At 47.1% G+C, this 20627-nt stretch overlaps 1 protein-coding gene across 1 annotated transcript in view; it reads right to left on the minus strand.

Annotated features, from left to right (window-relative positions):
* LOC119102657 (proline-rich protein 12) overlaps nt 1–19303 on the minus strand; it is a 26701-nt gene extending 7398 nt beyond the window's left edge. The window contains exons 1-4 of the mRNA XM_037226116.1: nt 19204–19303; nt 15802–15895; nt 947–2134; nt 420–625 (exon numbers count right to left, since the gene is read on the minus strand). Coding sequence (XP_037082011.1) covers nt 420–625; nt 947–2134; nt 15802–15886 — 1479 coding nt within the window. The 5' untranslated portion in view covers nt 15887–15895; nt 19204–19303. The remainder of the gene's footprint in view (nt 1–419; nt 626–946; nt 2135–15801; nt 15896–19203) is intronic.
* Nucleotides 19304–20627: the final 1324 nt, after the last annotated feature.

Below are 20627 nucleotides of genomic sequence, written 5' to 3' on the forward strand. Positions count from 1 at the left end.
GACTCTACGTCAAGCAGCCCACACTTGAAGTACAATTTTTTATTGTTTCTAATACTTTGACCAGATGGTACTTTTTCTCGCAATCCTTTCTTTACCGGGTCCGTTACTCTTCCAAAGTTTACTTACTATAGTATGAAATTGTCTATGTAGTTTCATTAAGTAACGAAAATGTCTATGTAGTTTCATGATGTAGTTTCATTAAGTCCAAACATTTGGCACGCATTTGTGCCATTCTTTTACTACATTTTGCTGAGCCCGCGGACCCGCGGGCTCAGTAATTGCGGGCCCGCGGTACGCCCGCAGTAATGACGTAGTTCCATTAATTCCAAACACTTGGCACGCATTTGTGCCATTCTTTTACCGCATTTTACTGAGTACCGCGGGCCCGCGGTACGCCATTTGTCTTGATGTGCACTCACCGTCAGATCGGCGATGAAGGTGGTGACCCTGTGCTGCCCGAGCCGGTACTCCACCTCACGGGGCCGCAGGAACACCTCGTGCATGGTGTTCTCCACGGACCGGGCGAGCACGAGGCTCTGCGTGAGCTGAGCCTTGACGCCCCTCTGGTACACCTCGTCCAGGTTGAGCTCCACCGGAGACGTCCCCGTGCTCGCACGCTCGGGTTCTGGAGGCGCACAGCAAAACATCATCTAAAATATCGTGATCTAGACGGCAGCCTACACAGACAGTGCTATCACGAGGTTATCAGTTGTTTACGGTGGCAGGTATGGCACATCAAATCGGTGTACGAACGAGGAAGAAAAGGCTCTCAAAATAGACATGATCTTGAAATCGCTTCGCGGGCCCTATCACCTTATGTGCAGTCACTTACTCGATACTTGATAAATGTGATAAGTCTCAGTGCATTCAGATCAGGGTTGAGTATATCCAAAACACGTGCAAAACAGATGCATGACCACACGAAGATTTATTTATCATTGCATACCTGCCACTGCACCTTTTCTTCCGGGCGTCTCCTCCTTGGCGAGCGGCTCCAGCTCCGCAGAAGCGCCCGCGCTCCGCAGCTGGTCACCGTGCTGTGACTTCCGGCCCTCAGCATGTGATGTCTCGGCCTCCGTCTCCAGGGACCTGTCCAGAACCTCCAGGTACCTGTCCAGCTGTCCGTCGGCTTCATTCCATGTCGGTCTGGCCGACGTTGGCTCCGGCACTGGCTCTGGTCTCGCAGGACTCTGTGTCGGCTCGGCCGATTTTGGTTCCGGCTCTGGCTCTGGCTCTGGCTCTGGCTCTGGCTCTGGCTCTGGCTCTGGCTCTGGCTCCGGCTCCGGCTCCGGCTCCGGCTCCGGCTCCGGCTCCGGCTCCGGCTCCGGCTCGGCGGTCACCAGCGCCGGTTCCGTTGCGGGAGGTGCGATGGCCGACTCGGCTTTGGTCGGTTCCGGGTCGTTGTTGGGCCAGGCCGTCGTTGCCAACGGTGCCTCGTCGGTCGAGGCGGTCGGTGGTGGCGTTCCGATGGAAAAGGCTGTAGCAAGAGTGCTCGTCTCCTGGGCGGTCGCCGCGGCAGCCTGGCTCGCGTCTCGCCAACCGTCCTGACTCTGTGACGCTTCTGATTCGGCGGCCTGGGCCGTGCCATGGTCATCGGCAATAGCCTCCGCCCGGTCTGCCAATTGACCCACGCCTTGTCCGGCATCATGACCCACGTCTCGGGGACCATCCGGGTCCTCGTCCTGACCCACGTCCTGAGAACCATCCGAGCCCTCGTCCTGACCCACGTCCTGCCGCTCCACTGGTCGGCTTTCTGCATCTAGCGTTTGAGCTTCCTCGGCGGAACCAGCCGTCTTGGGAGCTGTCGTCACCTCTGAGGATTCGGCTTCGTCGGGGGCTGCGGTCTCCTCGGACCGCTCTGCTCCACTGGACTGTTTGCCGTCCTCAGATGGCCCTGTACCCGCCGGTGACTCAGTTAGGTCAGGCGACCTGGTGAGTGTCTCGTCCCCCTCGGGTGACTGCGTGGACGCCTCGGTCCCTCCGGGCGGCTCTGGTTCATCAGTGGACTCTGTAGTCTCGGATGCCCCGGCTCCTTCAGCCTCTTCGGTGGCGGACTCCGTGACAGCAGACCCGGACCCAGGTCCAGGAAGGCTGGAAGTAGTCAGCACGCTGGGCGTGGCAACCTCCACTTCATCTGCGAAAAGTACGAACGCATCGAGGCAGTGCAGATGAGAAAAAGTTTGCCGGTGCATCCTCGTCCTCAAGTTGGGCCTCAGGTAGCTCGTGGCGTTATGTTGTGTGTCGAGTTGTATGCACTGTTTTTTCCATATTACAGTACAATTGCAACAAAAAGAAAGTACCCTCGCGCTCCAGTGCGCATTATTTGTCAAAAGACCATTAAGGAACTTTATATTGTAACGCATCACAAAGGTGCTGTGGGGACCAGTCCTGATCCAGGCGCATGCCCTCAGCAGCACAGAGGTTAGGGGGTGGAATAGTGGATGAATGGCCCATACGTTCAACAGTGTGGTAGTGAAGCTTGACCGAAATGCTACCGTGTGATCGATTTTGTTCCCATACCGAGCGAGCGGGCGACAGGCAGCCATCACCACCTGGCCCTTACGAGGGGAATATACGAAATAAAGCCCAGGAATCGGGCTCAGCATTGGATTTGTTTATCTCTCACAACTTGATCCTAACTTTTTGATTGGATACAGTTCTGAAATCAGCGTCTACAGCAAGTGGCGCTTGTTGCCTGAACCCTTACTCCTCCATCGGATCGTGGAGCTCCGGGTCAACGGTAGAATTTCACAGTGAAAGCTTGGCGTGTTCCAACGCTTGGCGCAAGGTCCACGAATGAAAGCTCGGCGTGCTGCAACGCTTGGCGCAAGGCCCACAAATGAAAGCTCGGCGTGCTGCAACGCTTGGCGCAAGGCCCACAAATGAATGCATAAACCGGCTTGGACCCTGCCCTCGTCACCGCCAGTACGTGAATCATACTGCAGGCACTTCAACTAGCTGAGCTACTGAGACGAACAATGGAATGGAAGGAAATGAGATATCAAGTATTCTTGAAGCAAAGGTTGGAAACATATTAGCACGCTCCATTTTTAGAACGAATAGTATGAAGGTCCAAATAAATTCCTTTTCTGCATCTAACTATAAAGCTTGTTCCTGGTCACGTAGTCCGCCCTGGGCCTGGAATTCCATAGTTTGGTTTGCAAAATCTTCCAAATATCCATGACGCGCCTAGGAACAAAATTACCCTTAAAGAAACATGTCAAAGAATACGTTCTAAAGGTTTATGTTGAAAATTTACCATAACTCACGACGTGCTTGAACAGCTATGTTGGTGATAATTTTGATCTCAAAGCAGTTTGCTCCCTTTATCTCATTTTACTATAGTGTGTTCATTTCTCTTTTCAACACAGCTCAAGACATTTGTGATTGGTGATATACGTATTCGCGTCTGTGTGTGTTTGTGTATACGTTTTTGCCGTATATATATATATATATATATATATGTGTGTGTGTGTGTGTTCTTCGCCCTGAGCACAATGTAGTCTGTTCTGATATTTGGATGAGTATGTACTAGCATTAACACTCACTCGCCTGGATATCAGGGCATAATCGAATTCATAGCGGCGGCGGGCTATTCAGCATACAAAAAAATAAGTTAGGTACACCGGCTCTGGTGGTAGTTTTGAGGGGCTGTCGGCCATCATTCTTGGAACTGGCTACTTTCGACTGCAGTTATATGGCTCATTAACATGTCTATTAAACTCATTTAAACTGTGCTGACAAGGGAGATGCCAACCGATGTTTGTGTATATTCTCCTCATCGAACTTAGTTTATTTCACCTTTCTAGGCAGGGGGTGATGCGGTATCGCCACTTTGTCCTAATACTTTTTTTCTAGTCGTTTTGCCGTGGCTGGACAGAGGGATACCATGCTGAACAATTTATGGTGACTACGCAGTCAGAAGAAACAGAGCAAAAACATATTGCTCATTTTATGTGTAAAACTGTGTCCGAATGATATGTCAGGAGGGTGATTTAACCATGGCACACTGAGAAAATTGAATGAATTGCGCGTTTGTAAAAACCTCAGTCGCCTTAAAGGGACTGTTGCACATTTTATTGGCATCCAAGCAAGCACCAGATGATGAAATGAACACACTCATAACTAATGGTATACTTTTAAGAAAAAAAGACTGTGCTAGACCACCAGATTTCTCTATTCAGTAAATATACTTCTCAATTTGTTATTGTCTGACTGCGCAACATTCACTGAGAACCGATCGACGGCCGTTATGTATGGAAATCGTGTTTACGAACGCCAGATATGAATAACTCGACAATTATGTCTGCTTTGGCCCTGATTGTTCCATGGCCAAAGGAATGGCAGGATTTGAATGACGTCATAGTGGCGTCATGGAAGTCTGGGTGACCTTAAAATAGTCACACCAAATAATCAGCACATCTTCGCGGGCGTGTAGCTCAGGAACCAGAGGGGTTCACGTCTTAAGAAGGGCATGGCTGTGAACTGCACCACATGATCTTCAGGATTGGACCTGTTCTGATCAATTAAGATTGGGCCTGATGAATGATCCCTTAAGGAAAGATCCGTCAGGAGGGAACTCTGACCTGGCTGACGAGTTCAACCGTCTTTTCGCGACGGTTGGGCTTCGCATCGCCACCAAACTGAGAGGAAGCAGCAGAAGACACCCAGACCGCCAACAGTCGGTACAACCTCTTTCACCTTAAGTCCGCTACTCACCCTGAAATATATTTGTAGATCCGGCGGATGAGCAGAGAGCGGTGAGTCTGGACGGCGTATCAATAAAGGCAGCGCACCGATGCTTCCCTGTGTTCGGTCCTCATCTCCTGCTGACCATCAACTGCACCCCCCCCCCCCCCCTCCCCGCGACTCGGCTATTTCCCGACGAGTGGAGTGGAGTGGACATGGCGCCCGTCTTGAAATTAGGCGTCCTAATTGTGACAGTTAAAAAAGGCTCATATCTCTCAGTTATGCTGTCCAAAATTCTTAAAAAGGTCGTTTACAAAATTATTGAGTGGTCGCTCCTCCAGAAAAGCAGTCTCGAAGCACTAAAATGTCGTGTAGAAATATCAAGTCGCGAACTTCAGGCTTGGCTCAGCGTAAACTCACTGGAAATGGGCCTGGACAGAACTGACTTTCTTCTAGGAGGTTCAAAACAGAATTTAGATAAAAATTGTGGTTTCTACTTTATGATGGATGAATAGGTTGTCTCACCTTTATCGTACATCAAACTGCTCGGTGTGATCATAGACTCGACGCTTTGTAGGAAAAGCATTTCACCAAAGTCGTGAAAAAATGCAACGAAATTCTAATATCGCTATACCGCTTCAGACATTACTCAAAACCCGATGTTTTCAAAACTATTATAGGAGTCTACGTTTTTACATATGTATCTGACTGTTGATGCGCGGTGGGAGCACGATGAGCTGCCAGGTGCTGGGGATTAAAAAAATAATAAACTGTGCCGCCAGGATTGTCCCTGGTGTAAAACGCAGCCAGCACATAACACCGACCTTGGAATCTCTAGGCCCGGCCCAGAATAATGGCTTGGCGAAAGAGAGGGACCTGCTGAAATGATTCAAAGCCCTAAGATGCAAAGAACCGCCTCGGCTGTCAAATCTTTTTAAGTAACAATTTCCGATTTCATTTAGGGAGACGCGCCCCTCCATGCCAGTGATTCGCCACCCGCTCCGGTGCCGATTGCAAGTCATCAAGCGAGCCTTTCCCTATTGTACCGCGGCAACTTGCCAACTGACTTCAGCCATCACTGTGTCCTCATTTTCGACTTCTGAGGGAGTAAAAACTAGCGTTTCAAATTGCAAATGTTAGGTCATGGGCCTTAGTTTTTAGCCATGCTGGTTACCCATGTGATTGTATGGCATGTGCATATATGTTTGTGAGCTTTGCAAACCAATGCGGATCCCTTGCACCTGCAATTTATTTTCAATCATCTCTGTGCGTGTGTGCTGGGTTTGGCAGATTTGGTTGTCAGTTTAGAGCATTTATTAAATCCATTGTTCTACTTAGCTCGTTTTTCAACTTTATATTTTATTGTGCTGTATTTGATCGTACTGTAGCTTATCGTATCGTGTTTTGCAGCATCCTATTTTACAGTCAAGTTGGTAATATCGTATTTTAAAGTATGTTTTAGAACATTTTTGGTAATGCGTTGTAACGAGTGAGTGAGTGAGTGAGTGATCTAACAAACCGAAGTTAGCAAACGTTGTACCCAGCCGAAGACCTGAAAACCACGTCTTAGATGGTTTTGAAGCAAACAAATAAAAGCACAAATACAAACACAAATAGATCAATATGGCTATTTCAGTTCAAAACTTCACACAAATGTTGAACGCTTCCTTTAAAACCCACACTGGTACGGTTAACCATTAAATTTAATTAGCAGGATCCACATGTACAGATGTATCCAACGTATTACCGTTCTGATTACTCCAGTGACGTTTTTCTATGCTTTAAGTTACGCCAAATCATTCTGCCACAAGTGTTGCATCTTGCCAAAATCGGTCCTATAGATTAAGAATTGCAATACGCCGGTCCATTGCCTTCCCAAAAGACAGTCGGATACAATTATTAACATGAAAATGGATGGAGTTTTTTGTTATAAGTGGTTGTTCTACATTTCAAATATGTCGTTTTATCATTCCAGAAATACATTTTTCTTCTTCAGATTGTAAAGCTTGCCCGCAAAAATAAAAACGAAAATTTTCCTCCCATTTCATAGCACGTCTCAAAAGCAAAGTTGATCCCATTTTTACATAGTGGGTAAGCTGGCCTGAATTATATGTGACCCACTGGCGGCGGGAAGGGTTGGAGCCACTTTGTACGCCCTTTTTACTCTGGTTGGTGTGCACTACGGCCGGAAACAATTGCAGGAAAGGTCGGGTGGTCGGGTGCAGGAAAAGTCGGATCGGGTGGTGAAAAGTTCCTACGCTCAGATTCGCATTGGCTGTGGCAAACATTGCGACACGTTAAGCTTTCGTCGTAAGATTATACGGTTGACGCTGAGTTTCACGGTTATGGTTTCGAAACAAGCACCACTTGGCTTGCACGCTGACCTCAGAAAGGTATCTAATCACAAGGACAGAACCTTTTTTTTTAATCAGCGCTGCAGACGATTCAATCATTGCAGTTTCCTATGGCTAGCGGAATTAAAGTCAACTGGTGATACGTGACCACCTTGTCTGATATCCTTCATTTCGAAGCTAACTGAGGTAGGCCTGCCCGTAGAGTGACGGCCATAGTACGGCGGTCCGGGAGACAATAATTATATCGAGCCCGCAGATTGTGTCCGTGTACATTCGATAGCTCTGGTATAGGCCTATCGCTTGCCAGTGCAGCACACCTGTCGAATTTTGGTTTCGATTGTCTTAGGTCTACGCCCTACCCGACAGCATATCTTTTAACGCTTTGGGGCTGACCGGAGCGGCAATTTGCACAGATACGGCGTCCAGTTTGAAATACTTTAACTTGTGCTCGGAATGTGTGACCTTGCACATACGAAGCCATCGCGGGAGCGCTTTCGGCCGGCAATGAAAATGTCTCATCGTCTGACATGGCCTTGTTTGTTCTAATCGCCCCTGGCCGGCGCAAAACTTGCTGCGTTTGGCCACCCACCAGTGATATTTCTACTTCCCTCATCCGCGCACGATGTCATAGTGGGAGAACAATCGACTGGGATGTAAAGCAGTTATCTGCCGAGGTGACCAACTTTGGTCAAACAGAACACATGCGAACAGCACCGACCGCAGCACATCAGCCTCGTCCGCTCAACCCGATTCCGGTCAAGTTTCACTACCATACCGTCGAATGAATGGGCCGGCGACCAGTCACTCCATGCTGTGACCTAGCTGCCGCCGAAGGCATGCACCTGAACCAGGACTCTTCCGCACAGCAGCGTTGTGCTGCGTTACGGTCTGAGCTTCTAGAATTTACTTTTAAGAAATGGCGCGCGCGGGACTGCGATTAGGGACTATGGGAGGGGCTTTGGAGGGACTTTGTTTTTGTTGTGATTGTACAGTTTGTGTCACGTCTTTGGATGGAAAAATCTACTAAACATTTCGGCTACTGTAAAAGGTTTTGTTGCTGCTCAGCACCTTATTTTCTGTTCGCATGGCATAGGTTATCCGTAATTTGGTGCCCATGTTCCTAGGAGGATAGGAAACGCACCTTTCCACCCGCGTATTTGGCATGGTTTTATCAGAAAACAAAACACATGCCACCATGTTGCGATATTCATCAACTGTGGAAATCTGGCGCGGTCTTTGTCGTGTACTTCTTTTAGTGATCAACGAGGCGCACTTCTGGATTCGGGAAATACTATTCTGCTGCGTGTTCAGCAGCGCAGATAGAGGCAACGCATGTCTTAAATTATTTCTATGAGGTCATTTTGATAACTTAATATCAAAGGCTGTTGCAACATGGTTACCGTAGTGATTACCATATGTGACATGTCAACAAAAGCGCGTGGTCTCGCACCGAGGAAAAAGGCCGCCGTGTGATGCATTTTTTCATGGTTATTGGTTTAGTAACCGTGAGTACCAAAGTACGTAGTAAGTAATTAAACAGGAAGCAACTAATTAACTACGTACGTAAGTGGGTAAGTGTTAAGTACTTGCCTGTAAAAATATAAACCTGCTTGCATCAGCGTTCAGTCATTCAATGTAATTTTCTGACCAACCTAATTACAAATATTTAGAAAGCAGGCTTTCACAATACAAGTGAATGCAATGGGTTACAGAAAGCACTAGCGTTGCGACCATGCACTAATTTGTCGTGCTATCATCCTGGTCTGATGAGTTTTTATGCACGCGACGTGTCGGTTAGTTGATCCTCTGGTTGTCGTCGGGTGTGATTCGTGTCTTGAGAAGAACTGGATGGTGTTCGACCTTGAGCCATGTACTTTGAGCATGTAATCGCTTTTGATGACCCCCAGGTATGCGCCCGTCTCGAAAAATAGGTTAGCAATGGTATAAAGCTGGAACACCTGCGAGAGATTAGACACTGGATTGTCGTTGTAGACACCATGTGCACCTTCTGACCTCATGTATAGAATATTTTCAATCGGCTAATCGATCTGATGATTGATCGTGTTGATCAATCATCAGATCAATCATTGATCATGATTGATCGTGATAGTTGAATCATGAGAAATGATTCATTCCTCTCATTCTGACTTGAAGGCTAAATTAAGTGGACGCGCCCTGCTGTCTACACATGTCAACGTGGGCCCTGTTTTGGAGATCTGGAACATGAATGGGACAGGAGTGGTCGATTTCCACACTGTGCAGGTCGATCGAGTGCAGCAAAAATGTATCTTCCGACGTCTGACTCGTGCTGCGTCTGAACATGCCCGGCCTCCCTCTATCAAGGTTTCTTGCGACATCTCCAGACGCTCTCTTTAACGATTTAGATAGTGCAAAATGCAGATTCTATGATTCGGAACTTTTTTGAGCCGAGGGAGGCTCCCATATTTCAGTGGGCTGTTTTTCCTGCAACCTGCCTGCTAGATCAACTCGCACAAAAAGGCTGTCTGGGGTGCCCATATTTGAGGTCCAGGTTATTAGGTAGGGCATCGAGGCTGATAATCATTTTTTTGTGTTGTGACACATTAAAGGTAGATCTGTTTGTGGGTGGTTTTGTTGTTGTTGGAGCTTATATTATTGGAGCTTATACGATTAAATTCGTGGCCGCATTGTATTTATCCGAATGTTTTCTCATACGTACGTGTCAGTTCTAGCGCTGTATTCTGTTCAACTTCGTCTTACAGGGGGGGGGGGGGGGGGGGCGGGGCTCAGACTCGCTTAGATGTAAAAAAGTAAGCAAACTGAAGGCAAGCAGAAAGAGACATTGGAAAGCTTTTATCCACTGCGTCATATGTGTGTGGCTGATCAATGATAAGCTCATCCTTTGACCGGTCAGATTCAGGCTAATTGGCTAAGTGACCTCTTTTTTGTCCCTCCTGTTGTCCCAAGATTTAAGCATGATATGGCAATGCAGCAGTCGGCCTTAAATAGCTTTTAGAAAGCTCTATGAGATGGGCAGTGACATGTGCAGTGACATGTGCGCAGTGATGGGCAGTGACATGTGCGCGTCGGCTCATGTGACCCGTCATATGTCATGCCCCGTCAGCGGAGGAATGATATTGGTGAGATAGCCCGCCCGGCTATATTAGCCACTGAACAAGCCGTATCAACAGGAGAACGGGGTCAGAAAAGCATTTCAAAGTTATGATGTGTGCAGTCAAGGTCTGGATCATATGGTCATGTGGTCTTGGTCATCTTTGGATATAAAGGTCCTTGGATAACCTGGCTCTTCAAAGCCACCAAAACGAAAGGAATTCTTCACACTGATTTAAACGAAGGGTCTAGAAAACTTCCCAGTAGTGCATTTGTGACGAATGTTGAGGGTTGTTTACAGTTTTCACGTGGGATTGATGCGTTGGAATGTGTTTTAAAAGTAATTTATGTTGTTTTCGAATTTTAGCATCTTCTTAACACTTACAATGAAGTAGTCGTCTTCATGTCATTGCATTGACAGTAAATATCCAAAACATGTTTATCGAATTCATAAGTTTACAATACCACGCAAGCCTTTTTATAGGGTTCGTTTGTTTATAGGTTTTTTATAGAGTTCGACACCAAAGTGGCTGACTGCAAATGACAGGGTGTATCAGGGCCGTAGTTCCATTTTCAGTTGGGAAGTGGCTCCAGTCTCTTCTGTCCTCCTCCAACTGGGGCTACTGCCTCCGCGAACTTTGAGAAGAAAGTGGGTCATGTCCGAGGCGAGGCTAGTTTGTTGGCATGTGGTGCTGGCATGTTTTGCCATTTCCTCTGTTCGCCACCCTCCCCCGCACTTGTTTTCAAAAAAATGCACGACTGAGGTGTATCTAACACAGATGTACAAATTATGGCTACCATTTTCCACATAAAGCGTATTTCACAACAGACGTTAGCCGTGTAAGAGTGGGATTTTCAAGAAAGGTATGACAGCTGCCGCCTTAGAACGATAGTGAGCAGTGGTACGGCACGGCAGCGAATAGCACGTCACTGGCACGTCACGGCAGCGAATAAAGTAAGATAGTCATAATCTTTCGTATATAAATGATCGACAACACTTCAGACTTGGCTTTATAACATGTCGCCAGTTTAGTGCATTATTGTCAGTGATCACCTAACATGGGATACGCACTGGATCGTGCCCGCAGCAGCAGCTCGCCCCGGGCTGGGAAATTGTCAAAAACAATAGCAAATTGCACAGCTGACCATGTAAGATCCACCGTAAAACCTGCGTCAGCGGATTATTGAAAATCACGCGATAAATTGCTGCCATTGTGTTACATCCATGACGCAGTCAGCGTGGATATCTTTTAAGGTATCACAAGCAAGTGAAGTGTGAGCCGCTCCCAGCCATGAAATCATAAACTAGTGTAGCTTTCTTATACAGACATGTTTGAGTACCTAAAGCCACATTGCCAAGAAAGCAAACACGATCTGAGGTGAAACAAACTATTCTTTTCCGACAAATGTAATGGAAGTAACAAAAAAGCGCGTACAGATGTTCTGTAAATAATAATTTTCAAATCAGAAATCTTTCTAGTCAAATCAGTCAAACCACTCTTAAGCCCTTGTTAAAGCGCGTGTTGGGGGGGGGGGGGGGGGTACACCGGGCTAATCAGCGTTCGCCCCACGTAAGCATGTAACAGAAGCTGTGGGCACTTCTCCTTTGCCACCATGAGCCATTTTAGTCAGGCGCGGTTGTTTGCTATTTTGTCATGAATGGCATGATGTATCCATGTTTCGTCATACCTTACTATCATAGCGTGGCAGGTAACCGTTGATTTCGTTTTTATGCCTAACCAGAAATCACAGGTTTGCCGACGGGAAGCAAATACTAAGGTAGGCCAACATATTTGTATGCATAAACTTAGTTTGTGTTTGTTTGCTCAGGACCAGTGAAATAAACGAGAAACATAACGTCACTTATTGTTTTAGCTCTGTGCATTGGCCAAAGCTGGCTCCTCGATTCTCTCTGGACAGAAGCAGATTCCATTGCCAAACGAGCTAACTTACTTTAGTATGTATCGGAATTAATAGATAAATATGTGGCCTGCTATCAGTCGTACGCTACCGCCTCGCAGCCTCACTATGTATGGGTCGCAATATGTTCCGATTTCGCAGTTAGTATGTGTTGTACACTTTTTTGTGACGTCATTTAGAGGCAAACACAGCCCGGGAAAGAGCTAGGACTTAACAAGAAACCCCAATGAGAATACGGAGAAAATGGATTTCAAAGGAAACGCGTCCAAGACGTCCCGTGCAATGCTTTTAAAGTGGTATTTATGACAAGGATAGGAATGCTGCTGGTGGGGAAAATATGGCACATGCCATTACGAGCTGCCATATTTTATTTTCCATTCAACGTGCTCAGTAACCTAGATGTCACTGGTGTTACATGTGACTGAATGCCTCCCTGCAGCAGAGTAGTCCAGCATTATGAGGGGCGATTTAGTCGCGCGAACCGTGCCGGAATATTTGCAGTTATCGTTAGGCCACGGAGCTGAGCTTAGTCCGCGGTGGCGGTTAGTGGCCTGGCAGCATACCTGCCTAAAGTCATTCGTGTCCGCCGCAGCGCGATCGAGGACAGCCGCGTGGTGTCATTTCGAGGGGGAGCGGTCGTGGGGGGCATGCGAGGGCGGTTGTGCCGTCTGCCTGCGATCATCCGGGGTTCCACCGGGTTACAGCGGCCTGCCGGGTGCCAGCCGCCGGTCAAGCACCGCCTACTGACTTTAACGTCGTACTGGGAGAGAATCTTTTGACGCAGGGCTGCGGGCAAAAGAGACGAAGCGTCAGATGGCCGCCAGAGTTGCAATCTCAGACGCGTTATTGTGAGAGACTTTGGCCGGGAAGGAAGAACAGTCTGGCTATGGAGAATCGTGATGCTTCACCGACACCGACATTTTTGGCCGTTAAATTAGGCTTGTTATTGACAAGTGGTTGTGCGTTGAGTCAGACGTACCTGCGAGCCAACATTCAGGCGTGATTGCAATATTGCATCGGTCGCATGCGAGGTTGCACATCCATTCTGTGCTCAAAAAAGGCAATGTAATGCACGTCGTTGTGACACACTTATGAAACACCGTCGATGGCAGTGGCTATGCTAGGAGTCGCGGCCATGGCGTAGCCGGGATACGAACCCGTGCTCCCACGTGTGAACCCCTCGTCCATAACGCCCCCAAGGGCTAAAACCCCTCTTAGAAGTCTAAATTTACCTTGAAGTCTGGAGCGTTCAGACATTTCGGACCAAAGGCTCCACCCTGCACTGTAGACAGATATTCCGTGATACTGGTCTCCGTGCGACTGGTAAATATGGGCGGTATATGTGATTTACATAAGTTAAAGATATAGGAAAGTGTTTATAATGTGTGGGATGTAAGCCATTTTTATGCTTTTCTCGTCTCATCAGCACAATCTTCGGGAGGCCGTTCAGGAAATGGGCAGGTACCTGGAAAGCTGTAGATTAAAAGCTGACAGTTTTTTCCAACTCTTGGCAGCGATGTGCCTCTTGGACTATACGCGATGTCAGCTCTCGGGTGTCAAGAGGGCTCAGGAGCATCCTGCCAGACATGACGGTTATGTTTTATATTCCGGTTTGCCCAGCCAAGTGAGTCCACGGGGCGAAAATGTGAATTACCTGCCGTTACTTTAGCCTTATTCTCAACAGCAAAAAAGACCATAAAAGCTAAAACGCAAACCGATTACAACCATTGGAAAATTTCTTAGTTCCCGCGTCCAATTTACGCTCAGGATGCTAAAATCTTTTTTCGTAGTATTTTTCCAAAGTTAAGAGCTGTGTGCGTCTTTTAGGACACCCAGAATTTATCATATGCAGTTTTTCATGTCTCCAGAAATGGTTTGCTGCCGTGCTGCTGGGTCAACATCCGGGCTTACGTTATTGTTGATTAATGTCAGCGTTTTAATGCGTGGTGATGCAAAGAAAATCAGTATATGTATGCGACTGCTCATAATCGGCTGACCAGTCGTGGACAAATCAGTGAGTGGACCCGTAACGCGAGCTTTTGGCCATCACGACCGGAAGCTGTACACAGATGGAAGGGTGAAGGGTGGCAATGTAACGGCATATCATTCTTGTGATATTTCAGGGGCTACGGTCATTCAGACCAAAACAAACCACTACAATGCCCACGCACCGCGCTGGAGGTGAGTGTCAGTAGCAAACATAATTTGGGTTCCCTGCAGTCACTACGCCGGGTCAATGGAGGAATTACCGCGAGTTGTGGTAGCTGATGGACTAAGCATTTCGTGGCGGAACATGACCAATTTCCTTACGAAACAAATTTACACACGTAAAAGCTTCCCACATTTCCTGTGTCATTGATTTGCTGATCCAGTGCTATCCGCCCCGCAGAACCAGCGCCACTCACGGATCGATTCAGTCCGGGAAGTGCTCTACAAAGCAGATGCATGTTAGTAACATATCATATGGACTAGATGGTCCAGTGCCATACTACCTTCTACGTGCTAGCATTTTAAGCCATTTGTTTGAAATACAAAGTGTCCTGCTCAGGACCTAGCTATGTGTTTGCTGCGCGCGTCTGTTGCCTGAGGAGTCAGATAAATTCACTGCATGTCTTCGCTTCTACATACATGATGATTATTTGTCCATCTGCGTAATACATTGCTTTACCATATCATATGGCTTCTTGGTCACCTATGTTCTTAATCCAATTATGGGGAATTGACAAGCGTATTGATGGGTCAAACTAAAACTGACGGGAGAACGGAGTGGGTATCAGTTCTTTGTTATCTTGGGATGAAAAAAATCAAGGGACAAATGAAGTACAGCTGAATGTATGCAGAGCTGTGAAGGTGTTTGCCATTGTTGGTTATTAATTTCAAGTTAAGGTGATATTCGGATAATTATCGCTTCTCTTTCAAATTTGCAACCAATCAAACGCGAAAATCGTCCTTGTTTTTTCTCTGCTAGCAACAGAATGGTTCCGTAAATCACACTTATGTACTCAATCCATAATTACATACCACTTGTGTTTGACCTAGATTGACCAGTTTTATGCCAGCGGTGTTTCAGGAATCTAGATCATCGACATGTGCCGACCTTTTATGGAGAATGATCGGAAGGTACATACAGATCACAAATCATTCAGACCTAGGCCAGCCAGTTGTCGGGTCAGTTGTGTTTAAGGTCAACCTAGGTCAGAACCTTGTGGCAGCCTTTCGTGAAACGGTGCTGCATGCAGGTCATAAAGAGACACTGCAGGTTGAAAGAGGAGTAAAAACGAAAAATTGTGCTGGTATAGCGCATATTATGAAAACTGTGAGGTAGCGGTTGACTATGCACAGTGACCTTCAGTGACCTTTCAGGGTAGATACGTTATGCCAAGGTCAAGAAGCAACTTACCAAGTCTAAGAGCGAATAACGCTTTGCGCAGCTAGGAACCATGTTACCAAGGACTGTAAGCGATAATGAGCTCAGATCAGTTACCTATGACGGCATTAAATTAACATTTGAAGGCAAGGCAACGACAACGCTTTATATAAACGCTATGGGGCTAATATCACATTTCCCATCGTCGGGGTGAGCTGCCCCTGCACCCTCCCTGATGGTATCCTATGTCATACGCTTACGACTGATATTCCCTTGGAAAAGTAGAGTACATATCACGTAGCACGGCTTGATGCGCATGTCCACATTCCAGGGAGAGAGTAGTAGCTCCATCTCAGGTCGGGCACTGTCCCGCTGTCTTACCAGGAGGAAGAATTGAGAGGTCTTGTGGACGTGCCAACACCAGACTTGTCGTCACCCAAAGCGACAGCAGCAAATGACAGAGCATCTCGCACGACTGAAAAGAAATGGCACACAATATTCCAGACAAGCAGCACAGGCATGCTTCCGAACATAAAAAACAATATAAGAAGAATGTAAGATCGCAAGGCATTGTGTTGTGTTGGCTGCTGGGTAATTGTTATGTCTGGGTTTGCCTGACACGTAGTTGAGGACATATCTGGCCACTGCGGCTGTCATGATTTTTGTTGTTTAACCATATGTGGACTTGGAAGACGCTGGTGCTGTGTGTGGCGCAATAGTTACATTTTTACGATCCCATCGTCTATTGCCACACCTAATTCGATCGTTCCAAGTGTCGGAACAGATATGAGCATGGATTTAGCTCACGCCCGGATGACCAACTGAATGCAATGCGCTCGGGCGAGGTGGGTCAGTTTACCTCCATGAGATCTCCAAAACTGAGAAATAAGTACACCGAAATCGCAAGAAATGTAGAGTTATATGCGAGCTCATCTGTAAAAAATGTACGTCCCTAAGCCGCAATCTTTGTGCTAAATAAGGTCGAACAAAGTCAACGTCAGTTTAAGAAGTGCCCTCAGGCCCACGCCACACAGCCAGCCTTACCCTAGATTCCTTTTCTAAGCAAAAGATTAAGCGTTTTGAATCAGGTCAGTGAGGTTATTTGACCTTTAAAGGGGAAAAATGACCAAAACCTTTTGAGATTATTGCGGTGTTTGACTTTGCAATTAGCGTCAAGAGCTGGCGGCATGTTCTTCAAATGAACGGGTTGATCAAGGTCATATTCGGTCGCTAATCCCTGACCTTCTTCGGGAAGTGAAAATGAGGAACTTGTTGAAAAGTCCTTGTGGAAAAAAGTTTGAAGTGAGCGCCAAAAACTCCTCACTAAAGCAGCAATGACTCCCCCTCCCCCCTAGTTTTTGGGGATATTTCTGGCGGGTCGTGCAATTGTACCCACATTTTCGGTAGACCCCTGGGTATTCATTGCACGTATTTTAACCTTTAAAACACGTCTCTAGCATTTCTGCTTTCTAGATAGGAACACTTTTGGGGAGAACACCGCACGGCGATCCATGTCCGGCGCGTGCGGCAGGCGGCAACGGACGAATCCAACCATCGTGCACGGCACACCGACACTAATACACGCGCGCTAGGTTGGAGGTCAAGTTGGTCACCGAAGGTTTTTCCAAATAACTTCTGAACGGCGCGGCGTATCCGCGTTCAACTTTTTGTAGCTATAGGTAATTGAATAACCGAGCTTTTGGTAACGACAGATGCCTTTCAGGGTCCCTGAACTATGCCAGCTTAAGGTCCAAGTCCATGCCTGTCAGCCAAGGTCATTCGTTAGCATGGCTGTCGGGGAAGACGATTACATGGGATTCGTTCATTCTGATACGACAAGGAAGTATCAAACGAAGTCAGACCACTTTGGCAGACAACTTGATAATTTTAGTTAGGACTACGACTAATTCCAATAGCCGATCGCAAATTAAAATATGAAAGTTATATCCAAGATGATTGTCCTCTTGATCTTGTGAAGGACAAATCAGGCCACTGACCTTAAATGAATACCACTGAACGCTTACTTAGAAGGGGTATCGTCATTAAGCGTGGTTGCATGAGGAGGTCTGAGGGCACTTTGGACACTTCTTTGACATTTTTTACCTTAGTTGACCCAAATATGGTAGTCTGTGGACCTCAGAATTTGTCACTGGCGAGTTCGCGTGCAGACCTATCAGTGCAAATGTGACTAAAGACCTGCAAATGTGAGATTTCCAGCTCAGTTGTGTCTTGGAGATCTCAGAGGGGGAATGATGCCTACCCGAACGCGTCGCATTCAGCCAGCTACCGGGGTGCATGTCAACGAACGCCATAAATATATGGTCAAAACAATTCGATAGTAGCAGATATGTTAGCATTCAACTTATAATCAAACGCACCTATACGGCTATATTAAAGGGAATGTTTCACATTCGAGGATATTAAAGTAAGCACCAGATATGATGAAACAAACTCACTTATAACTGTTGGTGTACTTTGAGTAGAAAAGACTGCTCTACGCGATATTAATTGCTCTGTTCAGTAAATGTGTTCCTAGATGGGTCATTGCTTGATTACGTCATCGTACTTTCTACAACATTCATCGAGAGCCAACTGATGGCCGTTGTATCTGAAAATCTTGCTCGTGAACGCCAGATATGAATGGCTCGACCATTATATTTTTCTGGGCCCTGATCACCGCATGACTTACTAGATATCAATTTGAATGACGTTCATATGGCGCCATGAAGGTGACTCAAGATGATGACCTTTGAAATGGCACGATTTGAATGACGTTAATATGGTATTATGAAGGTGACCCAAGGTGACCCTCAAATACTCTCCCAAATTACCCTCTCACATCTTTGCGGCTTGAGCCCAGGAGCCACAGGGCCTCAAGCCTTAAAAAGGGCATGGCCGTCATTTGCATCAAAAGGTCTTCAATACGGCTCTTTCAGTTCAAAACCCCAGACAAATATAGAACACATCCTTTAAATGGCATGTTGCTGCGTGGCATGGTCTCGAAAATGCGATCACGTAAAGCTAAAATAGTTTGCTTTTCAAAAAAAAGGTTTTTTTCAACCTGCCCTAGTGGGGTGATCAACCATTAACCCAGTAACACAAAACCTATGAATAATCACGAGCCAAGCCATGAGCAATCGTTGAGACTAATGCTCTTTTTTGGGAAACTTTATCGGTTTTAGCTATAAAACGGTGGCAGGCGACCGCTGTGCTCCGTCACTCCGCGCATGAAAAATGGCGAATGAGGGCGAGAGATATCACACATTTTCTGGTAAAAGCGGTTTGTTTTTACATTGATCTAACTTTCATACTTGACTCAAGATAAATGGAGCTCGTTGTAATGCCAATACATAATCCTAACTTGCATAGCTTCATGGTAGGCTTCTTTTACTCTTTCATGCTTACGTGACGTTTGGAACATTGCTGTCACTTCGAAGCAATCCTTCCGCGCATGGCCTTTTAATTGTGCAACTTGTTAGCTGGGCCCTCTCGTTTTAAGCTCAAACACAAATGTTTGGAGGACATTTTTTATTTAGATTCAGGCTGCCCAAGCCATTGCTCATTATTTTAACCGCTGGAGATAAACCATATGCTACATTATATTCAATACAACATTATGCATTCATCCAATTATGGCGCAGAGCGCAACCGCACTTTTGTGACCACCGAATTTAACCCTTTTGTGACATGGACACTGTACCAACTGACCCGTGTAACAGCCAGGCCCGGTCGCCGCTGTGTTCGTGCACTGTTAGGACGCCCGAAGTCACGCCTGTGTCTCACCTGCGTCACTGGCGGTGCAGGGCGGCGGCACGTCTGGGCGGGGTGGTGACCAGCAGCGCTACCCTGCGACTGTGGGCAGCGGGTCGGCCGGCGGGTGACCAGGGTCCGTCACTGGAGCTGCCGCGGGCCCGGTAGGCCTGTTTATCGAGGCGTCTTCCTCCCGCCTGCTGAGCCGGCACAACACCGTGCGAGCCTGCACTCCGCCTGTGGCGCTCCTCACCTGACACGGGACGACCCTGTACACGTCGTGGACCACGCATGACACCAAACCAACACTAGGTGGCGACATATCTTAGTTTACGCTGTTGCGATACCGGTGCTGCGTGCCTATGTTAAATGTCATGTAAGTATCTGGTACCAGAGTTCCATTATTGCAACAAGTTGTCGGTTTCGTTCGCTGGCAGAGATCGGATGGCCTCAATCAGACAGGCTGAGCCGGTGGAGAGGGGCAAATGTCAGAGCAAGCATAGAGAAGTTTTTTTGTGAAGACAACAATACCTACTAAAAAATACGTTTTTGTAATACCCACATGAGCCATTGTGACACTGCGAGGTTCGAGAATGTAGTTCACAGGGGCGCAGCTAGAGCCTTGGTAAGGCAGGTGAGGGGAGGGAGGGGCGCACAGGGTTGACAGAGGCCCTCTGGTGGTGAAAGAAGTCTCAAAAAACAAAGTCACCTATATGACTCACGTGGTTTCGAGTGAGCATGATTTTCTTCGTTGTATATTTATGTTGACTGTCTGGACGGGGAACACAAGGCGGAAATTAACGCAAGATGAAATTGTTTTTGTATATTTAAGTCAGTAAACTGAAGTACCCGGGTACTGAATGACTGCAGGAAATAAAACGCCGGCGTTTTTCATTTTACAATGGTTCAACTAACTGCCTCAAAACCGAAAGAACCCAGGGGCTTCGCCAGAATCGCATGGATTCTACAGAGATTTTGTGGATTCCATGAGCGTAGATTACAGATCAACAAAGATCAAAAAGTTGCTTTGACATGCCATGTTGGTCTGAAAATGCGTAATCTTTATTTACAATCGCATAGAGAAAGTAGCTTTCACGTAGTTTGAGCCTGCGCGCTCGCAGGTCCCAGAAACAAAACCCCTGATGCCCGACGTTGCAGTCTTCATAGGCTGTGAGCCGTGGGCCCCGTTGGTCCCTGACACCGGGACAAACAGTTGCATACAATCTGCGTCCCCAATACCGGACCTCTGTTGGGCATCGTGGGTCCCTGACAGACGCAGGGACACCGGCCGATGCAAATTGCTGGCCATGGCTTTGTCCCTGCTTGGGAAATGAGCCGTCAGGTTCTTACCGACACAGAGCCGACTGCGTACACTGTGGGTCCTGGCCGGCATAAAGACCCGTATCAACTCGGGGTTCGTCAATCAGCACAAGGAGCCCTCTGACTAGCATTTGCCT

Source organism: Pollicipes pollicipes, unplaced genomic scaffold (genome assembly GCF_011947565.3).
Source record: "Pollicipes pollicipes isolate AB1234 unplaced genomic scaffold, Ppol_2.1 Scaffold_5724;HRSCAF=6776_pilon_pilon_pilon, whole genome shotgun sequence".
Lineage (NCBI taxonomy): Eukaryota > Metazoa > Arthropoda > Thecostraca > Pollicipedomorpha > Pollicipedidae > Pollicipes > Pollicipes pollicipes.